The sequence below is a fragment of the Nanorana parkeri genome, unplaced genomic scaffold (genome assembly GCF_000935625.1).
Source record: "Nanorana parkeri isolate BGI_ZX_2015 unplaced genomic scaffold, ASM93562v1 scaffold499, whole genome shotgun sequence".
NCBI lineage: Eukaryota > Metazoa > Chordata > Amphibia > Anura > Dicroglossidae > Nanorana > Nanorana parkeri.
This window is the reverse complement of record NW_017306767.1, coordinates 562,431-584,395: the sequence shown is the minus strand read 5'-3', so window position 1 is coordinate 584,395 and position 21,965 is coordinate 562,431. Positions and strand designations below refer to the sequence as shown.

The 21,965-nt window shown below is 44.0% G+C and overlaps 1 protein-coding gene across 1 annotated transcript in view; it reads left to right on the top strand.

Moving 5' to 3' along the window:
* Positions 1 to 2,888: 2,888 nt before the first annotated feature.
* RCOR1 (REST corepressor 1) overlaps positions 2,889 to 21,965 on the top strand; it is a 41,229-nt gene continuing 22,152 nt past the window's right edge. Inside the window, exons 1-2 of the mRNA XM_018561088.1 lie at positions 2,889 to 3,074; positions 3,181 to 3,240. Coding sequence (XP_018416590.1) covers positions 2,930 to 3,074; positions 3,181 to 3,240 — 205 coding nt within the window. The 5' untranslated portion in view covers positions 2,889 to 2,929. The remainder of the gene's footprint in view (positions 3,075 to 3,180; positions 3,241 to 21,965) is intronic.

Below are 21,965 nucleotides of genomic sequence, written 5' to 3'. Positions count from 1 at the left end.
TTGGTCTTTAAAGCTTATTTACTGCTCGTTAAGAATATGTAAATACCGGAAAGTCCATGGAAGGGGGTCACTGTAAAGAGGACCGGTCACATGGGCAATGCCATGGAACTATAAACAGGGTGCCATGGAGTGACTACACACAGTTCTATCATTTCCACATACCCCCCCCTCCCCCGGCACTATGGGGAGATTTGGGTGACTGGTCCTCTTTAGTAATACAGGAGTAAAGGGAGCAGAAGGTTCTCCTGTCATCGGCCTGTAGGGATCAATACGGCGACAACACCTCCCATACCTGAGACCAATCCCTAATACCTGAGACCAATCCCTATTGCCAAATTATTATAATAAGTCCCTCTTCAAGAACTGATGTGTCCCGAAGGAGCCGGCCAATCGGGATCACCGCGGCCGCCGGGATGTTCTATTGTTTTCCTGTTTCCTCTTCGTGAGCCAGGGTGGGGGAGGGGATTAAACGAGAGTAGCTGCTGCGGAACCTCTTAGACTGCAGACCCGTCACTCATCACCGCCGGAAGAATAATTCAAGGAGATCCAACAATGTATATTGGATGTGGTGGCCGCCAGCGTCGTCTTTTTTTCCGCAGGTACCCGGTGATCCCGATAGAAATCCAGGGGTCCTTGTCACTTCCTATGTGCGGGGACCTGAAATCTCAAACGTTATCTGCCTTCCACACTACCTTCTGCGAACTACACAGCTCATCCTCCCTATGTCATAAAGATGAGGAGAAGAGAAAAAGGAGGGTGTGTTTTGTAGCCCAAATCAGGGGAGCGTGACAATGCTGTTCCTGCATAGATACTGTGGGGTGGGTGTTGTCACCCTGGGACAGGAAGTGTGTTACCGGCAGCGTTACCAGGTAAAAATAAAGGAAGATAAGTCGTAAGACAGGAAGCTGCCGCCACATTTAAGGCAGACGGTGGGTGTTGTCACCCGGGGACAGGAAGTGTGTTACCGGCAGGGTCACTAGGTGAACAGAAAGGAAGACAAGTCATAAAAAAGGAAACTGATGCAACTGCAACATTTAAATCAGATGGTGAGTGTTGTCACCCTGGGACAGGAAGTGTGTTACCAGCAGCATCAGCAGGTGAAAATAAAGCAAGAAAAAGTCATAAGAAAGGAAGCTGCCGCCACTTTTAAATCAGACGATGAGTGTTGTCACCAGAGGACAGGAAGTGTGGTACTGGCAGGATCATCAGGTGAAAATAAAGCAAGACAAGTCATAAGAAAGGAAGCTGCCGCCACATTTAAAGCACATGGTGGCTGTTGTCACCCTCTGACAGGAAGTGTGTTACGGGCAGAGTCACCAGGTGAAAAGGAAAGGAAAAGCTCAGAGGTGGCTGCATTCATCTTCTATTTCCAGAATACAGAACAACACTTGTGGATCCTGAGAGAAATCCTGTGTCCTTGTCACTTCCTGTGTGCCGAACTGAAACCACATACAACATTAGCTGCCTTCTGTGAACTACACATCCCCTCCTCCCTATGTAATGAAGATGAGGGGGGGTTATAGTTCAAATCAAGGATATCAACCTAGGGTGACAACACTGCTCCTCAATAGATAGAGTACAAGGAGTGTTGCCACCCTCTGACAGGAAGTGTGCACCTTCACCCATGGAATGAACTTCCTCTCCTCTGCTCCCTCCTTCTTACTCATTTGCATTGTGCTTTTTTTTAATGGTAAATCCCTTTTTTTTCCTGTGCAGCACATGACTTCCTGATTCCTGGCCTAGGCAAGGATGATGTACGATTGGCCACCCGCTGCCCCCTCCTTCCTGCCTCGGGCGGAAGTATTGCACAATTTCAAGCCCCTCCTCCCTTTGCAATAAAGCTGAGAAGAGGGGGAGGTATTTGTAGCCCAAATCAAGGGAGCAGCCTAGGGTGGCAACGCTGCTGCTCAATACAGTACAAGGAGCGTTGTCACCCTCAGACAGGAAGTGTTTTGCTGACAAGAAAGGAAGAGAAGTCATGAAACAGGAAGATGAAAGCTTTTCCTTTCCACCTGATGATCCTGCCAGTAACACACTTCCTGTCCCTGGGTGACAACACCCACCGTCTGCTTTAAATGTGGCAGCTGCATCAGCTAATGCAGCCACCACATTCAGAGCAGACCTTCACTCATGGGATGAACTTCCTGTCCTCTGCTTCCTTCTCCCTCCCTCTTACTCATTTGCAGACAGTGTGCTCTTTATTTTTAATGGTAAATCCCTTTTTTGTGTGCAGCCCACAACTTCCTGAATCCGCTCCTAGGCAAAGATGACCTACACTTTTTGTTGCACAGTTTCAAGCGATCTCCTCTGTAGTAAAGATAAGGAGAGGGGGAGGTATGTGTAGCCCGAATCAAGGGAATAACCTAGGGTGACAACGCTGCTCCTAATTAGATAACAGTATGGTAAGTGTTGTCACCCTAGGACAGTGTCACTGTCAGGGAAACTGATGCAGTCGCCACATCTAAGGACTGTTAAGCCGCAATATTATAACATTTCTGGTTTGGGGTTCATATAAAGAATGGGGACATTGTACCCATTGTGCTGAGGGCTCGCTAAGCATCCATTCCACAAGTTGCCCCTTTGGATTAATGACTCCCCAGCCCTGCCTATAGCACAGGGGAAGTCTGATACACAGCTTTGGCTTCACTACCTGTAACAATAAAATTAATATACCCCCCCAGAATAAACTTACCCCCCTCCCAGCACCCACTGCCCCACTATTGTTACATTGTATCCCATTAATCATTCCACTCTTTTTTTCCTATTCATTATAGATAGGGATAAAGAAGTCGCCTGTGTGTATCCCTCCGCCCCAGTGAGGAAAAAAGTAGTCCCTCAGCACTTCCAATTCTTTATGTCTTCCTTCCAAATCGTGACTCCATTTTTATCATTTTTTTTTCTTTTTGCCACCACCATTCCATTGCCAGCCATGATAGAGAAGGGGGCAGCGGAGGTGTCGGGCAAGAGGAGAGGCAGGGGCAACGCCGCCAGCAGCAAAAGTTTGGCCCCCAACGGGCACGCCAGCAACTCGTGGGAGGAAGGCAGCTCGACCTCGTCCAGCGATGATGAGCAGGGTAGGTCAGGTGGTAGCCTCGAACTGTCACGTCTCCCTTCCCTCACCTATAGGGGGTCAACACCTTATAAAATCTGACCCCATTTTCTTCTTTATGTGTCTCTCAGGTGGCGGTGGCATGAGGGTGGGCACCCAGTACCAGGCGGTGGTGCCAGACTTCGACCCGGGTAAGTTGTGCCTTGTTGTTGCAGGCTCGGTGGTAGCCTCGAACTCCGCAGCACTTGCTGCACACTTCTGCTGCTCCTGTCACTCATGTGCTGCACATCCGACCTGTGCCCCATAATATGATCATTGCTGACCTACCCCATTGTCATCATCATCCTCTGCACCCCAATATTTGTATTATTTATAATGATCAGTCATCTGCTGAACATCTGACCTGTGCCCCATAATATGATCATTGCTGACCTACCCCATTGTCATCATCATCCTCTGCACCCCAATATTTGTATTTATAATGATCAGTCATCTGCTGCGCATCCGACCTGTACCCCATAATATGATCATTGCTGACTTATACCATTGTTATCATCCTCTGCACCCCAATATTTGTATCATTTATAATGATCAGTCATCTGCTGCACATCTGACCTGTGCCCCATAATATGATCATTGCTGACCTACCCCATTGTCATCATCATCCTCTGCACCCCAATATTTGTATTTATAATGATCAGTCATCTGCTGCGCATCCGACCTGTACCCCATAATATGATCATCGGTTACCTACCCTATTGTCGTCATCATCATCATCCTCTGCACCCCAATATTTGTATTTATAATGATCAGTCATCTGCTGCGCATCCGACCTGTACCCCATAATATGATCATCGGTTACCTACCCTATTGTCGTCATCATCATCATCCTCTGCACCCCAATATTTGTATTATTTATAATGATCAGTCATCTGCTGCGTATCCGACCTGTGCGCCATAATATGATCATTGCTGACCTGTACCATTGTAATCATCATCCTCTGCACCCCAATATCATTCTGTATAATGATCAATCATCTGCTGCACCTCAAACCTTACTGATCTGTACTATTGCTATTATAACCTTCACCCCAATATTAGTGTTATTGTTTGTAATGATTGTTCATCATCCTGATAACAATACTCCCATCTATAAGGTTGTCATTATCATCCTATGCACCCTAATATTTAGACTTATTTTTAATTTATAATAATTATCCGCCGCACACCCCCCGACCTCTGCAGATTACTTACTTCACCGATTATCTTCTTCTGCACCCCAATATCAGTATTATTTATAATGATCATCTGCTGCACATCTGACTTCTGCACATCACATTGATCATTGCTGACCTATACCATTGCCAATAATATCTTCTGCACCCCAATATCAGTATTATTTGTAATGATCATCTGCTGCACCCCCGACCTCTGCACATTGGTTCCAATTACCGATATGTACTATTGTCATTATCTTCTTCTGCACCCCAATAGTATTATTTGCAATGATCAGTCATCTGCTGCACATCCGACCTGTGTACATCACATTGATCATTGCTGACCTGTACCATTGCCATTATTATCATCTGCACCCCAATATTGGAATTACTTTATTTTTTTAAATTTATAATCACTTTGCTGCACCACCGACCTCTGCACATGACTAATTATCTTTTTATATGTACTATTGTCATATTCAAGTGCACCCCAATATTACTATTATTTGTACTCTGCTACATCCCCACCTGGACCTCTGCACATTACTACCACCATGAATGAAATGTTCCCTTGTATTTATATTCTTAAGCACCCTAATATTAGTAATAATGGGTCCTCTGCTGCACCCCTGACCTCATTCCTGTCATCAAATATGATCGGTACCATTGTCATTACCATCCTGTGCACCCTAATATTAGTATTCTTTATCAGTACATCTGTTCTATTCTTCTGTACCCCGATAAATATTTGTAAAAAGTAGTCATCTGCTACACCCCCAATGTCTGCACATAACTGTCGTCGTGAAGGATCGGTGCTATACTCATCCTCTGCACCCCAATATTTTTGTTCTAATCATCAGTCCTCTGCGGCACCCCTAATCTCTGCACATTACTGTCATAGTTAATGATCGGTGCTATAGTCGTCCTCTGCACCCCAATATTAACTTTTATAATGATCAGTCCTCTGCGGCACCCCTAGTCTTTGCACATTACTGTCATAGTTAATGATCGGTGCTATAGTCGTCCTCTGCACCCCAATATTAGTATTTTTTTATAATGATCAGTCATCTGCGGCACCCCTAGTCTTTGCACATAACTTTCCTCATGAAGGATCAGTGCGATAGTCATCCTCTGCACCCCAGTATTAATGTTTATAATGATCAGTCATCTGCTGCACCCCTAATCTCTACACATTACTGTCATAGTGAATGATCGGTGCTATAGTCGTCCTCTGCACCCCAATATTATTATTTATAATCAGTCATCTGCTGCACCCTTGACCCCCTACATGTTGCTGTCATCGTAAACCATATGTACTATTGTCCTCATCTTCTGCACCCTAATATTAAATCTTAATAGCATTTGTAATGATCAGTCATCTGACCCCCTGCACATTACTATCCGCATTGCTTATCTGTGCTATTGGCCTTGCATTCTTCTGATGCATCTGCACCCTAATATAATATTGGCATTTGGAATAATCAAGTATCTGCTGCACCTCCTGTCTCTGCACATTGCTATGATCATAACTGATCAACACTATCCTCCTTTTCTTCTGCACCCTAGTATTGGTATTCATTATTGGGTCTCACAACGTCTTAGTAGTTAGCACTGCTGCCTTGCAGCACTGGGGTCTTTGGTTTGAATCCCAGTCATGACACTATCTGCATGGAGTGTTTATGTTCTCCCTGTGCTTGTGTGGGTTTCCTCCGGGTACACTGGTTTCCTCCCACACTCCAAATGCTGGAAGTTAATTGGCTCCTGTCTATATTGGCCCTTTTCAATGTGTGAGATGGGGACCTTGGATTATAAGCACAAGCTGACGGCTCTATAGAAATGCCGGTAATGATTGGTAATATTAGTATTTGTAATGATCAATCGTATGCTGTACCTCCCGGCCGCTGCACATCACTGTGATTTACTGATGTGTAATATTGTAATTATTCTCTTCTGCTGCCTCTGCACCCCAATATTAGTATTTTGTTAGTATCAGTGCTGATGTGCACTATTGTAATTATCTTCATCTGCTGCTCTATTATTAGTATTATTTGTAATTGTCCTGATCTGCTGCACCTCCGGCCTTTGTAGATATTACCTCCTGTTACTGGTAATGTTATTATCTCCATGATCGCCCGCTGACTGCAGATTAATATTAATGTTATTTAGTCATCTTGAAATTGTGATCTTCCACAGTTTGTGCAAATGTATCAACTGTGCTGCACCTAGATTGTATGCAGATGTACCTCCTCGGGGGCTGGAAGTAAAGGGGAACCTCCTCCTCGGGGGCTGGAAGTAAAGGGGAACCTCCTCCTCGGGGGCTGGAAGTAAAGGGGAACCTCCTCCTCGGGGGCTGGAAGTAAAGGGGAACCTCCTCCTCGGGGGCTGGAAGTAAAGGGGAACCTCCTCCTCGGGGGCTATTAAAGGGGAAACCTCCCTGGGGGGTGGGGGGGGGGGGCAGGAATTAAAGTGGAAACCTCCCCCCAGCACAGGAAGTAAAGGCAAAAGCTCCCCTACAGGAATCACTCAGCAAAAAAACCCCAAAACGGATGGGTTTTAACCCTTTCCTACTCTAATCTAAAATGGAAAGTTTGGTTATATGGTATACAGAAGTCTGTTTACATTGTGATGAGTATAATGTACAGTCTGTGCAGATTATCACTTAGTAATACACATGTATACATTTATGGAGCTTTCATTGCCTAATAACTTTATCGTCGCTGCGCTTACTATCTAGACAGATTTTTTTTCAGATTATTTTTGTATTGATCAAGCTTCCCCTACATCCTGTAGTAATGGTTTGAAATATATATATATCTCCGCCATCACTTGTAACTTGTACAGTGTGTGATTATTGATGAATATTGATGCAGCTTCCTATCATGGTCATTACTGATGTTGAATCTGGAGAAACTGTCATTAATAATGATCAGGCAACGTCTGCAGCCTGAGAAGTCTGATTATAATCCTTACTAATATATTGCAATTATTTATCCAACTGTACTAGCAGCCTAGCGCAGGGCCGGGCATTGGTGGGGTATTACTTTGCGCTTGAATATTTACTGCTGATTATTGTCCCCTTTGTGGGCAGCATTTGTATCCATTTTGTTGCACCAAATTTATTTGATATATTTGCCCTCAAGGCAAGGGTGCACCCCTCCCCGGCTCCAGCTGTGGTAAAACTACAAATCCCATGATGCATCTGTCTCTGAGAATCATGCCTGTGGCTGTGAGAATCACGCAATGCCTCATGGGACTTGTAGTTCCACAACAGCTGAAGGGTCGGAGTTGCCTTAAGTACCTTAAGGCAACTCCGACCCTTCAGCCGGAGGGTACCACCTAAACCACGAGGAGACCTCTTTATGCACATATGGTTTACAGAACATGATTTCATACTCGTATTTTAGATTTTTATTTAGGTACTATACTGCGTGCCCCGCGGCCATCAAACCTGCAGCGGAATGTGACTGTTGCAGAACGAAAGTTTGTTTTATGGCAGCAGAGAACTTTCTTTTTTTTTTAAAAGAGAAATGCCGGATCATCCTGGATGACAGCTATACATATGTTTTGTCGTAGTTTAATCTTTTTTTTTTAAATAGATTTCCATGCCAGTCGGCAGCCAGGTGTAGCTTTCTGCAACCGCCAAAAATTTGGATATTCCTTCCATGCAATCATGGTATCGGCACTCCATAATTTCCCAGAATCCCCATGGTTCCTGTTACTGGCTCCCCGCCTTTTTGCAAGTCTGCACAGAGCTTGAAGTCACATTTATAAGCAGCCAAACGCATGGAATATGGTGTCCCTGAGCTCTGAGATCTTTATTTTGCCTCGTCCACCCTCTTCCCATTATGAACTGCATAAAAAAAAAAAGTCATCAGGTCTGTGGTCAGAAAACAGAATTTGTAGCCCTGCTGACATCTCTACATGCCATGGTAAAGTTCAGCAATCCCTGATAGGGATCTGTATGTTGCATTCCAGGGGTGTAGTTCTGCCTCACAGGCCTGCAATTCCCATGAGCACTTTGCCGTGCAGTCTGTGCGGTGGCTATGTGCGTGGGCCGTAACAGACCGTGGTGACCCGCAGACCGGACTCCAGGCTGCGCTGATGTAAGCACTTCTAACTTTAGGGGAGATTTGTAACACTTCCGGGAGCAGCGGTGACCAGTCTTCAGTACCAGAAATGTCCGCCCTTTAGAATTTTGAAGTTGAACTTTACATTTTGCAACACTAATACTAATCTTGGCATTGTAGTAAAGGTTTGGTTGGATCTCATGTTGAAAAGATTTGAGCTGAGTGTATCAGACTGGTTTAGCTCACATGCTTCAGTTCTGTAGATACTAAGTATCTGCCCTCGAAGATCTCTGCGCACAGTTTGTATTAACCCTTGAAGTTGGGGCTGCCCCCGGACTGCAAGGGTTAAGTGTTTGTTTTGGTCTTGGGAGGAAAATAAAAAAGTTATACTCGCCCGATCCTCTGAACGTGCTTGCTCTTAAGACCGGTCCTTCCACCTTGCTCCCCCTCTGATCCAGCGGTCTAAGGTCCCTGAATCAGTGTATAGGATGTGAAGGCGCCGAGGGATATGCCATCGCTGCAGTGGGGGAGACCAGCTAGAGGGAGCGCTACTACTTTAAAAAAAAAAAAGTATTTTCCTCCTTAAGGCAGGTTCACACCATTTTCTGGACCAGACCTGGAACGCAGTGCATCACAATTTTTTGCCGTGTTCCGGAGCTTTTTTTGTGTGCTTAAAATGGGCTTTCATGTGTTCCATGCGTTTTTGATGAGTTTCTATGCGTTCCAGTGCACTCCACACCAGACACAATGAGACATGCAGTATTTGTCTGGCCTGGAACGGACTGCGCTGGTGTGAACAGAGGCCAGAAATAGCATTGGGATGCATTTTGGGTCCGGAAATGGTCTGGTCTGGAGATGATCTGGATGTGGTGTGATAGGCCCTTAACCAAAACAAGCAGTTAACCCTTGCAGTGCTGTGGTAGCCCCTCCTTCAAGCATTCATAAGGGCTGGTGCACACCTAGGTGACACCCCACCGTGCAGCAATCGTGCACGATTTCCCGCGGATTGCTGCATGGTCAGGAGTCGCCCAGGTGTGTACCGATCGCTCTGTGGGTGCCATTATATTCCAATGGCACCCCAGTCGTGCTAGGCGGATCGCGGCTAAAACAGCTGCGGGTGGTGGGGTGTCACCTAGGTGTGCACTCAGCCTAAATTATGTTGCCCGGAGTTCTTCTTTAAGGCCCATTCCCACCACGTCCAGATCATCTCCGGACCAGATTGTTTCCGGACCCAAAATGCATCCTAATGTGTTCCTATGCTCTTTCTGGCCTCTGTTCACACCAGCGCAGTCCATTCCAGACCAGAAAAACACTGCATGTTTCATTTTGTCTGGTCTGGAATGCAATGGAACTGCGGGTCAGGTTCACACCATTTTCCGGACCACATCTGGTCCGGAAATTGGTGTAAACCTGCCCTTAAAATGTGTATTTATCTCCAGTGTGTGGCAACGAGCGAGTCCAGCCATAAGTGACACTTTTTAATTCCCGCCCCCTTGGCTATAGGCAGAGCCCAGAACTACTGATTGAAAATCCTTTCCGATGACGTCTCTGACATACATGAATGGGGGTGGTAGCTCGCAGGAGCCTACCTAAACCATTTAAAGGACCTGTCCATACTTGTGTGCTTTGCCTGTCATTTACTTGGGTTGTAAGGTGAGGTGCAGAGGGCTTATTCTTGTGGTTCTGCTCCCATGTAAGCTGTGTTTTGTAAAGCCGGTATGTTGCCGTTTGTAATGGATAAAGGACACAAATATTATTTTGTTGTTCTATGTGCATATCGAGGAAGTGGCCATACCAGGTACAAATGAAAAGGCCTCACGGAAGATGTTTTTTTTTTGCATATTAATAGGGATGGATCTCTGCGTTCACCTACAGTTCAGATAAAGTATAGCAGGCTAGAAAAACGTGTTCTGCAAACGTGCCACCCAGGCTGCTGGAGCACATGATCGTGTTCTCTGCAAACTCTTCCTTTCATTATATGGCATAGCTGAACTGTTCCTGTGACCGCACTGGATGGCATGACATCAGAGGGGGTTTCACAGGAGACCAGAGCTTTTTAAAGTTTTATTACAATAGTGTTTAAGTAAAAAATTGATAAAGGTAATAGTATCCCGGCTCTGCATTACCATGGGTTTGTGGAACTACAACTCACAGAAAGCCTTCTCATCCTGCAACTGCTTCATCTGTGGACGGCAGCAGGGTGCCCAAGACTCCTCCTGCTGATCAGGAACTGCTAGGCCAACGCAGCGCAGCGAGGAGCCATGTGCAAACGGCAGGAACCCGGGCAGCGTTCATTGTTTACTCATCCTATTTCATCAAGCTGAAAGACTCACACGGCCTAAACGCAATTCAAACAAATGTTTCTTCGTTTCTAGTTGTTTCTTTGGAGCAGATTTATACATGACACTATAGGCAGCTTTTATTGCTTAGAATAGTTGGCAAGGTGGAGATGAGACATATTGAGGGGCAGTGAATTATCATACAATGCACCACCCAAACCTTGATATCTTTAACCCTTTGTTTGAGCAGACTGTGCACATCTATTTTACAACAGATAATGAAATCTTCCAGCACGGTACAGACAAGGTTAACTGTGGCAAGCGTAGCTCCCCAGGCCCCTGCCTATAGGTGGCAAGCGCAGCTCCCCAGCAGCCTGCTTATGGCAAACGTAGCTTCCCAGGCCCCTGCTTATAGGTGGCAAGCGCAGCTCCCCAGGCCCCTGCTTATAGGTGGCAAGCGCAGCTCCCCAGCAGCCTGCTTATGGCAAACGTAGCTTCCCAGCCCCCCTCCCTATAGTTGGCAAGCACAGCTTCCCAGCTCCCCTGCCTATGGCACGCGTAGCTTCCCAGCTCCCCTGCCTATAGGTGGCACGCGTAGCTTCCCAGCTCCCCTGCCTATAGGTGGCACGCGTTACTTCCCAGGCCCCCTGCCTATGGCACGCATTACTCGCCAGAAACCCCTGCCTATAGGGGGGCAAGCGTAGCACCCCAGCCCCCCTGCCTGTAAATAGGTATGGAGCATTATTTTAATATTATGCTATGTGAATGGAAGCATGTACCAAATATAAAGTAGTTGTTATCCCAGTTTGGCTGCAAATCTGGAAATATACTAGAAATCTGATTGGTTATGGGGGATTCTGTGCCGTCTTTTGCTCTTTGACTTACCCTGTACGGGTTCCTTTGTGTGTCTACTGGGACTTAAGCTCTTCAGCATTTGAATGAATCATGATTGCACAACTCCGCATTGTAAGATAAGTGCGTCAGGGCAGCCAGTAAGAGAAATGTTTTTTAAAATGATTCATACAAAAATGTTTGCAAACCTGTTTATTTGTATGTCTCTCTACCAACCTCAGGGGTGGATCAATCCCAGGAGTCAGATAGCCAATGCTTCTCAAAAATTGCATCGGGCACCTCCTAATGTTTGAGGTTCTCTCTCGTTTTTAATGGAGCCAAAAAAAAAAAAAAATCCTTCTGGCTCCTGAATTCCATGTTAATTTGTCCACCCGACAAATTGCCGACCTACCTACCCAACTACAGTCGATTGGTCATAATTATAACAAGCTAAAGCCGTCAAAACATGGCCATGGCCTCTGGTAGCCAATCGGCTTTCATTTTCTATTTTCCATCGCGAAATAAAAACATAAAGTGAAACCTAGTTGCTATGGGCGACACTTCCACTTCATCATTCCCACTCATTACATTGCTCAAGGACAGCGTACGGGTCTGTTCTGTGTTTTTGGCCTCATTCACACACAACGCAAGCAAAATTGTATATTGCGTATATACGCGTCTATGCGTGCACTATATGCAATCCCAGAATGCATCACTCGTAATGGAATTTTTTATGAGTTGTACGCATGTACGCGCGTATATGCGCGTAAATACGCTGCCCCGGACGCATCTCTGTTCCATTCTGTTTTCGCGCATATATACGCTACGCAAATATACGGCTCTATACGCGGCTGTGTGTATGGAGCCATTTATTTGCATAGGTTGCATATGGTACAATACGCGCGCATACGTGTGGCAGTGTGAATGAGGCCTTTGAGTTTCAAAATACATTCAAGAACCTCAACTATTAACCAAAATGTATCTTATTTGTGTATCACTCGGCTGTAGATCCTCCAATATTCTCTGAATTGGTGCTGACACTGTCCTTCCTTCTGGAGGGGGGCTACTTTGGTACCCCATGGTCCCAGTGTGTGCTGTAAAGTAGTCACCGCTCCAAGATCACTCCTGTGATGGACTACAATCGTACTAATTTGCAAAACATGCGTTTGTCCATTCACATCAATGGGTCACTGTGTGCTTGCAAAAATACGACTACGTATGCAAGTTTTACGCATGTACAAATGTGCTACACAAAATGCGCTGAAAATGCACATGTTTGATGTCGCTCAGGTGTGAATGAGGCCTCGTGTGTAATCGGAATGAAGGGAATTTATCAAAACTGGAGCAGACTGAATCTGGAGCAGCTGTGCATGGCAACCAATCAGCTTCTCTCTTTCATTTTCAAAGCTTAACTGAACAAACTAAAGCTGATTGGTTGCCATGAGCAACTGCTTCAGTTTTGATAAAAATCCCCCCCAACGTCTCTGGGAAAATGTCCTTCAGACAAATAACACAAATCTGGAGGTTTTTTTGGAAGTTCCATCAGCTCTATGTCAACAGACAAAACAAATGAAGTTTTCAAAGAAAACACAATAACAACTGTGAAACATGGCGGAGGCTTAGTTATGTTTTGGGGCTGCTGTGCAGCATCTGGCATGGGGTGCCTTGAATCTGTAAAACACGATGAAATGACTCTCAAGGATTTCATGAGTGACATACTGCCCAATGTCAGAAAGCCCAATGTCAGAAAACACACAGCTAAAAGCACCCAAGAACGGCTAAGAACAAAATATTGGACTATTCTGAAGAGGCCTTTTATGAGCCCATGGGCAACTACTCCCATATTCTTACTGCCCCAGTTTGATAAATCCCTGCCCCCCCCCCAATTTCTTTTATTGTCCCCTCCGCTCTCATGTTTACATTTGAAAACCTTGTTAACCTTTTCATACGTTTTGTTGCATCTTCTCTACAAGAAGATCTAAAGGAACAGTTAACTTTTTGGATTGATTTTATGTTTTTATGATTTTTTGTTTTTTGCTTGACACAATGGCAGTCACAATGGAGCCAAGATAGTCACTTTTCCTCTGCAGAACTCCTCCAGCTTTGTGTATTCTGTGAAACAAACCTTCACGCCCACTTCACGATATGGCGAGCGCGAGCTTCACAGGGGGCAGTTATGCAAGCCTTGAATTAATTTTGTACTTGGTTTTTTTTTCCGGAAAGTGAACAAAAACTTATGTGCCCCGAGTTTGTACTGATACAAATGTAACCGCAAAGGGTGCTGCCTATAACGTAAGAAACAAAATCACTATAAATGCATATATGTTGGAATTTATTATATATATTCACACACTAATGGAGGATTGTCCTTTTGTTCATGTAAAATGTGAATCTCGTCTTGAGCAAGTAGCTTTGCATGAGATTGTGGAAGGCATATTGTTCAGTTCCTCTTTTACATGCTAATTCCATTCATGTAGTTTTCATGTAGTTTTAAGTAACACATGGAAGATTCTTCTCCCCCCGCCCCCCATCATCCTTCATCAATGATTACGTGCTTGCTTTCATCCATTCAGCTGCTTGTTTTACGTATGTGTAAATCAATGCTATTATGTTGCTCCAGTCAGTGAATGTATGAAGTAACTCATTTTAAGAGCTGATGAAGTGTATTTTGCGCCAAAGCTGAGTATGCCGTTGGTGCTTTGAGTAAATAAAGTTTGCGATGGTTGTTACAGTGTAAACCGCTAGCATGGCATCAGTGTACTGACAGATTTTGCACACAGAAGAAGCCATATACAGCATCTAGTGTACGGATGTGTCCCCTGCGCTCCTTTCAGCGTCTATAACCTGTAGCAGATGTGGCGCTTGTAGTGATAAACACGGATGGCGCCATGTGAATTCAAGCTTGAGAAAGTAGCTTACCAGCACTCGAAAGATATTGTTTTAGATCTTTTTGTACATATATTGATGTATAGCGTCACATATATCAGATAAAAATCGTTTGGAAAGTCACTCACACTCCAGATAGACATCAAGTCAATCTCTTTATTGACTGTAGTAGCGTCACATTGCAAATCAACGTTTCGCAAACCTAGTGGTCCCTTCTTCAGGCAAACAGAAAATCATAAGTCAGATATGTCTGTGAAGGTTCTCATTTTATCCAGGTCATGGCATATCTGTAAAACAATAAGTCAAGGCAACTGGACTTGCTGTATTTTTCTTGAAGACGTTTCACTGGTCATCCAACCAGCTTTCTTAATTCAGAATTGAGTTCCGAATTGAGAAAGCTGGTTGGATAACCAGTGAAATGTCTTCAAGAAAAATACAGCAAGTCCAGTTGCCTTGAGGTATTTTTTTATAGATAGCCACACATTTACACATCAATAAATGTACACAGATTTCAAATGATATCTTTTGAGTGCTGGTGATCTACTTTTTCATATGCAGCATCCAAACACACGCTTTATTTATCAGTATTGGGGGTTGTTTTGCCCCTTCCTCCATTTCCGAACCCTAAGATATGGTGCTGACATTTTCACAGACATCAGATCAGCCATAGGCTGATGGTAATTCAGATTCTGTCCCCAATTCAGCAGTCCAGTGTGATGCCTGGGAGAAGATCGCGCTGAAAGATATATATATATATATATATATTTATTTTTTGTCCTTTGCACGCAGAGATTTGCAACTTGGAAAATCTATGTGACTGAGGCAATTGCATCCCTTCATGAGGAGAGGGAAGGATCACAATGCTTGTGTTTTCTTCTGTCCCTTGGGCAAGCTGCTGCGTATCATGGAGACTGCCGTGTTGCTATCGGGTGCGACATCTGCTAGTCTATGGCCACCATAATAGGGTCGTGTTCTTCACAAAAGATCATAGTCGTTTGCCAAGTCTGCAGTGATATAATCTTTTATTGTAATGATCATGTGCACGTGTTTTAGATCTGCTGCTTTACAGTTAAAGGATAATGGAAAACCTTTAAACTACAGAACAACATTTCTGCAGAGAAAACTAAAGGTAACAACAGAACCAGATCGCTGAGCGCGAGAGATCCTCCAGCAGTGTCTGAGGACCTTCCCTGCTGTGTCTTCACTTCCTGGTAGTGGAGAATGTACATGTACATGTACCTTATTCCTATCCCACAATGCATTGCCTGGGGCACGATTAACCTATCAGGACGTCTCAATATTGTCACGTGTGGCACATGTATGTTTACACAAGAAGAGTGCCCCCGGTGGTGCTGGAGGGGCAGTTAAGGGGAAATTATTTTGTTTTGCACATATTTTCTTTTCTGAGGTTTAGGGCTGAACAAAAATAGGTAAATATTTTAAAAGATAACTATATAGCCAAATCTTTTTTGGCTTTAGTTCTCTTTTTGGTTACAGGAGTACAATTACTAAAGTCCTCCTGTGACCCAAAGTCAGCATATAACCCGCTATGTGCTGACGGCGCAGAGCCGCACTACAGTCAGGAAAGATCCCGAAAATATTGTCAGGATCCACCCTGCTGCCTGATTGACAGATTGTTCTTCCTCTCTAGAGCCAGAGCCAGCTGTGCCCGCCCCCTCCCCTGTCTGTCCCTCCAATGAGCTCCGGAGGATTAGAGAGGGGAGGGGGGAATCCCTGTGAGGAGTGATGACTGACGGTCACGGCTCTTTGCAGGGAGAAGCCATGAGCTGAGCAATAAGTGTTATGTGATCGCTCAGTTCTCGAGCTATAGAGCCGACATGTGGCACTGCAGATGTCACACATCAGCTCAAAAGTATTGGGAAGAGTACATTTTACTTTCCCAGTAGTTCTCCTATACGTATGAAAAATTTATATTTTGATATTTTTTACAGAAAGTGACGCTCTCTGCTCCTTTTCACAAAGGTTGCTTTGTTTATAGATTTATAATCGATGCTTGCACGGCTCTCCGTGACTCTGCATGTGGCTCTCTTGGGCTGATTGGTTGGGCTCCGGGCTCCTGGGCTGTGGTGCTGGGTGTAGGGATGTCCTGTGCTGCGCCAAGAAGGCAATATGCAGCCGGACCGGCACTATCAAAGACAGCTGCCAGAGGTCACCAGCGAGCTCAGGACCTCAGGCAACCAAACTTCCTAAAAAATTTCAAGGGCCAGTATCGGTCTTTGGTATACTAGTATTAGTATCGGCTGTGGCCTTGTGGGGAATCAAGCCATGGGTGGGGGAGTTTTGGTCAAACCAAGTATCACGAGTACAATGTGTACTTGCAGAATCCTGCGTCATCCTGACTTGTTTTTTTTTTTTCCTTTTTGTCTGAGAATCATTTATATTTTCCTGACTTCCATTGAAATCCAGAGTTACAGTAACGATGTCCTTTTTTTAACAGATGATGTGACATTCCAGACTGTCCTTGCTATTGTAGAAGGGATCTTTATATGACCTTGCTTCTTGCTATTGTAGGATATCTATGCCGTGAATATTCTTGGATTTCTATACACACAGATTGGCTGCTTGCTTAGTCTTTTTTTTTTTGGAGCTCATACATTCATTTTTTTTTTCTCCTCCTGGCCACTTCCTCTGTGAGACCATGTGCTCTGCCGGTGCAGCCTTTGACGGCTGTCGTGTTTCAGCTCTAGTCAAAAGATGCCCCATCATTTCCTTCACAATAAAAAGAAGGTTTCAAAAGCACAGACAGTTCACAGAGTTGCAGCAGCACTGCCAGCAAGATAGCTGAACTCTGCATTGTAATGTATGTTCCTGAAGGAAAATGCTTTCAACACCCACAAATATCCTGATAATGCCCGCTTTTGGAAATACAAATACATTCTTGCTGTGCGCTGGAAGTTCTTTGAAATCATTATTTTTAGCTTCCTTGTGCTGTTAATTCAATAAGGCTGATGATTCAAATGGCATTGTTTACATTTTTGTGTGTGTGACCTGTGACAGCTGATGTGAATGCTGATTTATTATGTGTTCTATACTTTTGCACCTCCTGTAAATGACATTGCTGCCCTGGACCATCTAGTTAAACATCACCTTCACCTAAGAATTCTTTTACATTCAGATAATAATGTGTGCAGGAAATGCGCTAACGTAATATAACTGCCAAGTCAGTCAGCGCGGTGCAGCGTTCTGCAGCCTTAGAACAGAAACAATGCGTACAAGGAAGGTACAGTGGTACCTCAGTTCACGAACGCTTCTCTTCACGAACAATTTGATTCGCAAAAGAAGTTCGGCAACATTTTGCTTCCGTTCGCCGCAAACTCCACATCGGGTGACGAACACAGCCGCAGCCATCTTCTCTGCTCTGACACGTGTCCTCTAGTCTGAATCGCGGTCTCATTGCAGTTTGGTTCGGTTCGCGACCAGAATCGTGTAACGAATTAAGATTGTGAACCAAGGTACCGCTGTAGTTTTTCTTTGTGCAATTTTTTTTGGAGAACTGCACGGTTTTCAATGCGTAAAGTTGTCTATGGGACCCAAACCGTATGACAATCGTCTGAAAATAGCTCCTGCACCTTTTTGCGTGACAGGCGATTTCTACTGTGTGACAAATTGCAAAGGTGTGAACAGCTTCCATTGACTCTGTGCAATATTGCGCGGCTAAATCGCCTAGGTGGGAGGTCAGGTTCGCACCTGGGCGATCCGTGACCGCGCAACAATTGTCATGCAGTCACGGAGTCGCCCACAACCGGAAAAAAAAATATTGGTGCTCGATACCGATATATATATATATCTATCTATCTATCTATCTATCTATCTATCTATCTATATATATCGTAGTTGCATACCTACCCTGTATGACCACATTTTCCATTCCATGTAGCTGACAAACCAATCCTGGTATTATTGACTTTCCCCTTGCATGGACTAATTACATTTTGGCCTACAACTATCCCTTATGGAGACCACATACAGATCTACATACATTGGAGACAACATGATGTAAGCTGATCACAGTAAATGGTTCACAATCTGAGACCTCAGTAGTGGATGATGGCTCTGTGTGTTTTTATAAAGCATTTTATTTTCTCTCCGGTATTGACACGACTTGGGAAGGAATTGATTTTCCTCCAGTTATTGAACAGAGCTATTTTTACATTTCCTGTTTTGATTCGTAGTTGTGTAAGCCTAATGCTATCCCGCTACCTGGATGTATACTTTTCTTATTGTGGATACATCCCGGGGGATTTCTTTCTTGGACTGAATCTCAGCAAATTTGCTTTCACATTTCCCATTTTCTAAACAAAATGCTGGTTTATAGATTTATGCTTCTATCAGAGGTGGTTCTGTGTATACAATGTGGTGACCATTGACTGACAGATGTATGTAAAACATGGCACACGCTTTGCTGGGACCTGCCGCAGACGTCTCCTAAGCGTGTCCAGCGAGTGAATGTTCTAAACCTGGCGAAAGCTTTGATCACTCTTCTCCACAAAACCAGATAACGGCTGCAAAAGGATTTTTAGTAATGCTTCTCTGTGCAATAATTATCACTTCTGACAGAAGCATTTATTACTGCACCGCTGCGTGACACGGTTGTCACATGAACTGTTTAAGTCAGTCACGTTAATTCCTTTTACTGGGCCGTGTGCAGCCAACTTTACTCTGAGGAACTTATAACCTTCACCGTCACTTTTAGTTGAGCAATTTTAAAAATACAGAAGCGGTCATCTGGTTGCAGCTACTTATCAATACTGTGGTCTGTACATGGGGTTTGGAAATGGTCAGTTTTTGTTGCTTTTGGGAAACACTTAAAAGAAACCCGTTTTGAAACAAATGTTAAGGCTGCCATTGCTGACCTTTTTAAAATGCTAGCTGCATGGTTTTCATGATATCGTGGCTTCAATACTTTGTGTCTCAGCTGAAACAAGAATGCAGATCGAAGAAGATTGGGAAAGTCACAAACATACCCCCGCACTGCAAGAATTAAATTCTTGCTTTATCTGTGGGGCTCAAATAAAGCAGATTTACTTACATGTAGGGCTGCAACCAACTAATCGATCGATAATCAATTATGAGAATAGTCGTCAACTATCCTTTTTGTCGATTAGTTGGTAAGGGGAGAGAGAATATTTTAATGCAACTAATCGATTAATCAAAAAGTTATCGGGTGACTAATTGTTAATGAAAATAAGCTGCAGCCCTACTTACTTGATCCTCAGTCCTGCCAGCTCCTTCCGGGCAGCTAGACCAGTCCCCCGCAGCCTCTTTCCTGGGCTCCACTGACTGCAAGTCTATTGACCTTCATTAAATGTCAGGACGCAGAGGGGGAGAGAGGTGAGCACTGATTGTCGTGGGTCCACCGTGACAGCCAGGGAACTAGTATTTTCAGAAGGAGGTAATGAAGCGTGTGTGTGTGTGTATGCGACTACAAGGAGGAAAATGTCCTGGCCGCAACTAATTTGGCACATGGGGTGTAAGTGACCGTTGTGCGCAGGGTTGGTAAACTGGGTTCTCGCCAAGCTCCCACATTAGAGCTGAACAGTTTTGGAATTTTTTTATAATTTCCTGAAATTCTCTTTAACCACTTCAACTCTCACACCTGCACACAGGGGGTGCAGCACAATTTTACCATATCTGCCATGGACCTTTTTATTCAGCAACAACGTTGTCATTACGCAAGATAAAGTAATACATATGTAATTTTTTAGGGAAAGTTAGGCTTTTTTTTCTGGTAAAGCGGTTTTGCAGAAAAGGCATATTTTTCTATTTTGCAGGCCTTTTTTTTTTTTCAATGCAACACAAAAAAATTAGTTGATCAAAACAAAGCTTAATTAAAAAAATTAAATATTAATGTTTAGAAAAATAGAGGGAACTAAAAAAAAGCAGCAGGAATAGAATAGCTAATGAGTAATGAGGGCTAATTAGGTTAAATTAGAGTTAATAAGGGGTTAAATAAGGACACTTTTTTTTGCGTGTGTGGGATTGCTTATATTGATATCATATGCAGATCAAAGCTCATTCGTTTGATTGGCAGATGAGTAAAAACAAAGTATTCAAACTAAAGAGAGAAGCTGATTGGTTGCCATAAGAAAACGGTCTGCTCCAGTTTTCATAATTCCCCCGCTGTGTCAGACGGTCAGTTTTTTGACAGCAGCAACTGATTAAGCTTCTGTAATTGCACAGCAACTTCCCGCTGTCATTTTGAGAGCCGGGAATTGCTGCAAATAGAGGATCAGGAGGACAGGTTGTACGATACGTGCCCTGTGTAGGATGAAGGGGGTTCTTTTTTGGTTTTGTTTTTTTTACTACAACTGGTTAAAGTAACTTCCATTCAGTTTCTTTTGGGATAGAGAAGGGTTAGACTTTTTCCCTGCAGTTTGTACTTTCTTGTGGAGATCTTGTTACTTGGACAGGAAGTGAGGAGAAATCATTGCATACAGACAACAATAAGATTTTGTAGAGATTTGTATTACTGTCACAGAGGAGGACATTTCCCATCACTGGCAGAGGTTCCAACACCTCTCCACTCAATTAAGGCTAAATCCGTATTTATGTAAAAAAAAAAAAAGAGTGCTCAAAATGCTGCAAGCACTATTTTGACCGCACCGGACCGCCAGCACAATGTGCCTCTGCGATCCCGTTTGGGCGATCACATTGCAGCCAGAGGGCGTGGCTACGGTGCCATTCACTTCAATGGCCCGTCACACCCCCTCCTGCCCCACTAAAAAATGAGTCAGCTGCAATGCGAGGCAGTGTATTTTGGCCAGAATCGGGCCGGAATGCACGGCAACTAGTGTGAACAGGCACTTAGGGCTTGTTCACACCGAATGCTTCCCCCTGCGTTCTGGGCAGGAGGGGGCGTGGCAGTGCATTGATTGCAATGGCACCACGTCCGAGCCCCCCCTGCCCGCAGTGCGATCGGACGCGTGGCAAAACTTTGCCTGCATTCCGTTCCACTGCAAATGCAAAAGATGCTGCATGCTCTATTTTTCATGAACTAGTTTTATAAATATTTACTTTTGTGTATAGAAAAAAAAGCCGGATCAGAAGTGCCACTTTAATTGACCTTTTTGTTTGTCATTTTATTACAGACGTGGTATATTATTGTGAGGTTTGGGAAGCTTTTTGTGCTGAATGTTGCTTGAATAATAGAACTCTGTGCTGCAGAGGAAATTTTCGGAATCTCTGTATTTTCAAACCATTAAAGAATTAATTTCTAAAAAAGAGCCTAGTTAGTAAGAATCCTGCCAGGACGGGCTGCATGTCCCTTCACTTTGGCTCTGCATATCATCTTGGCAGCTAAAAAGGGAAAAGAGCAGATTGACTTGCACATTTTCTCACTATATGTTAACTAAGCAAACTCGAGGCTAATTCACAATCGCTTTGTCACTTTCTTCTTTTTCTTTTCTTTTTTTTGTCTTCTTGAAAACAAATAAAACTTTAAATTAAAAAAAAACCTCTAAACTTTGTATGCACATAGGAAAGCCACATGTCTTAACAGGAAACTACGATTTTGTATCAATTCTTTATTGCCATGCTTTTTATGGATTTAAATTCATACAAGGTTTGTTTTACTGATAATAATACACCCCACCCCCCACCGCCCCCTTCCTCCGCG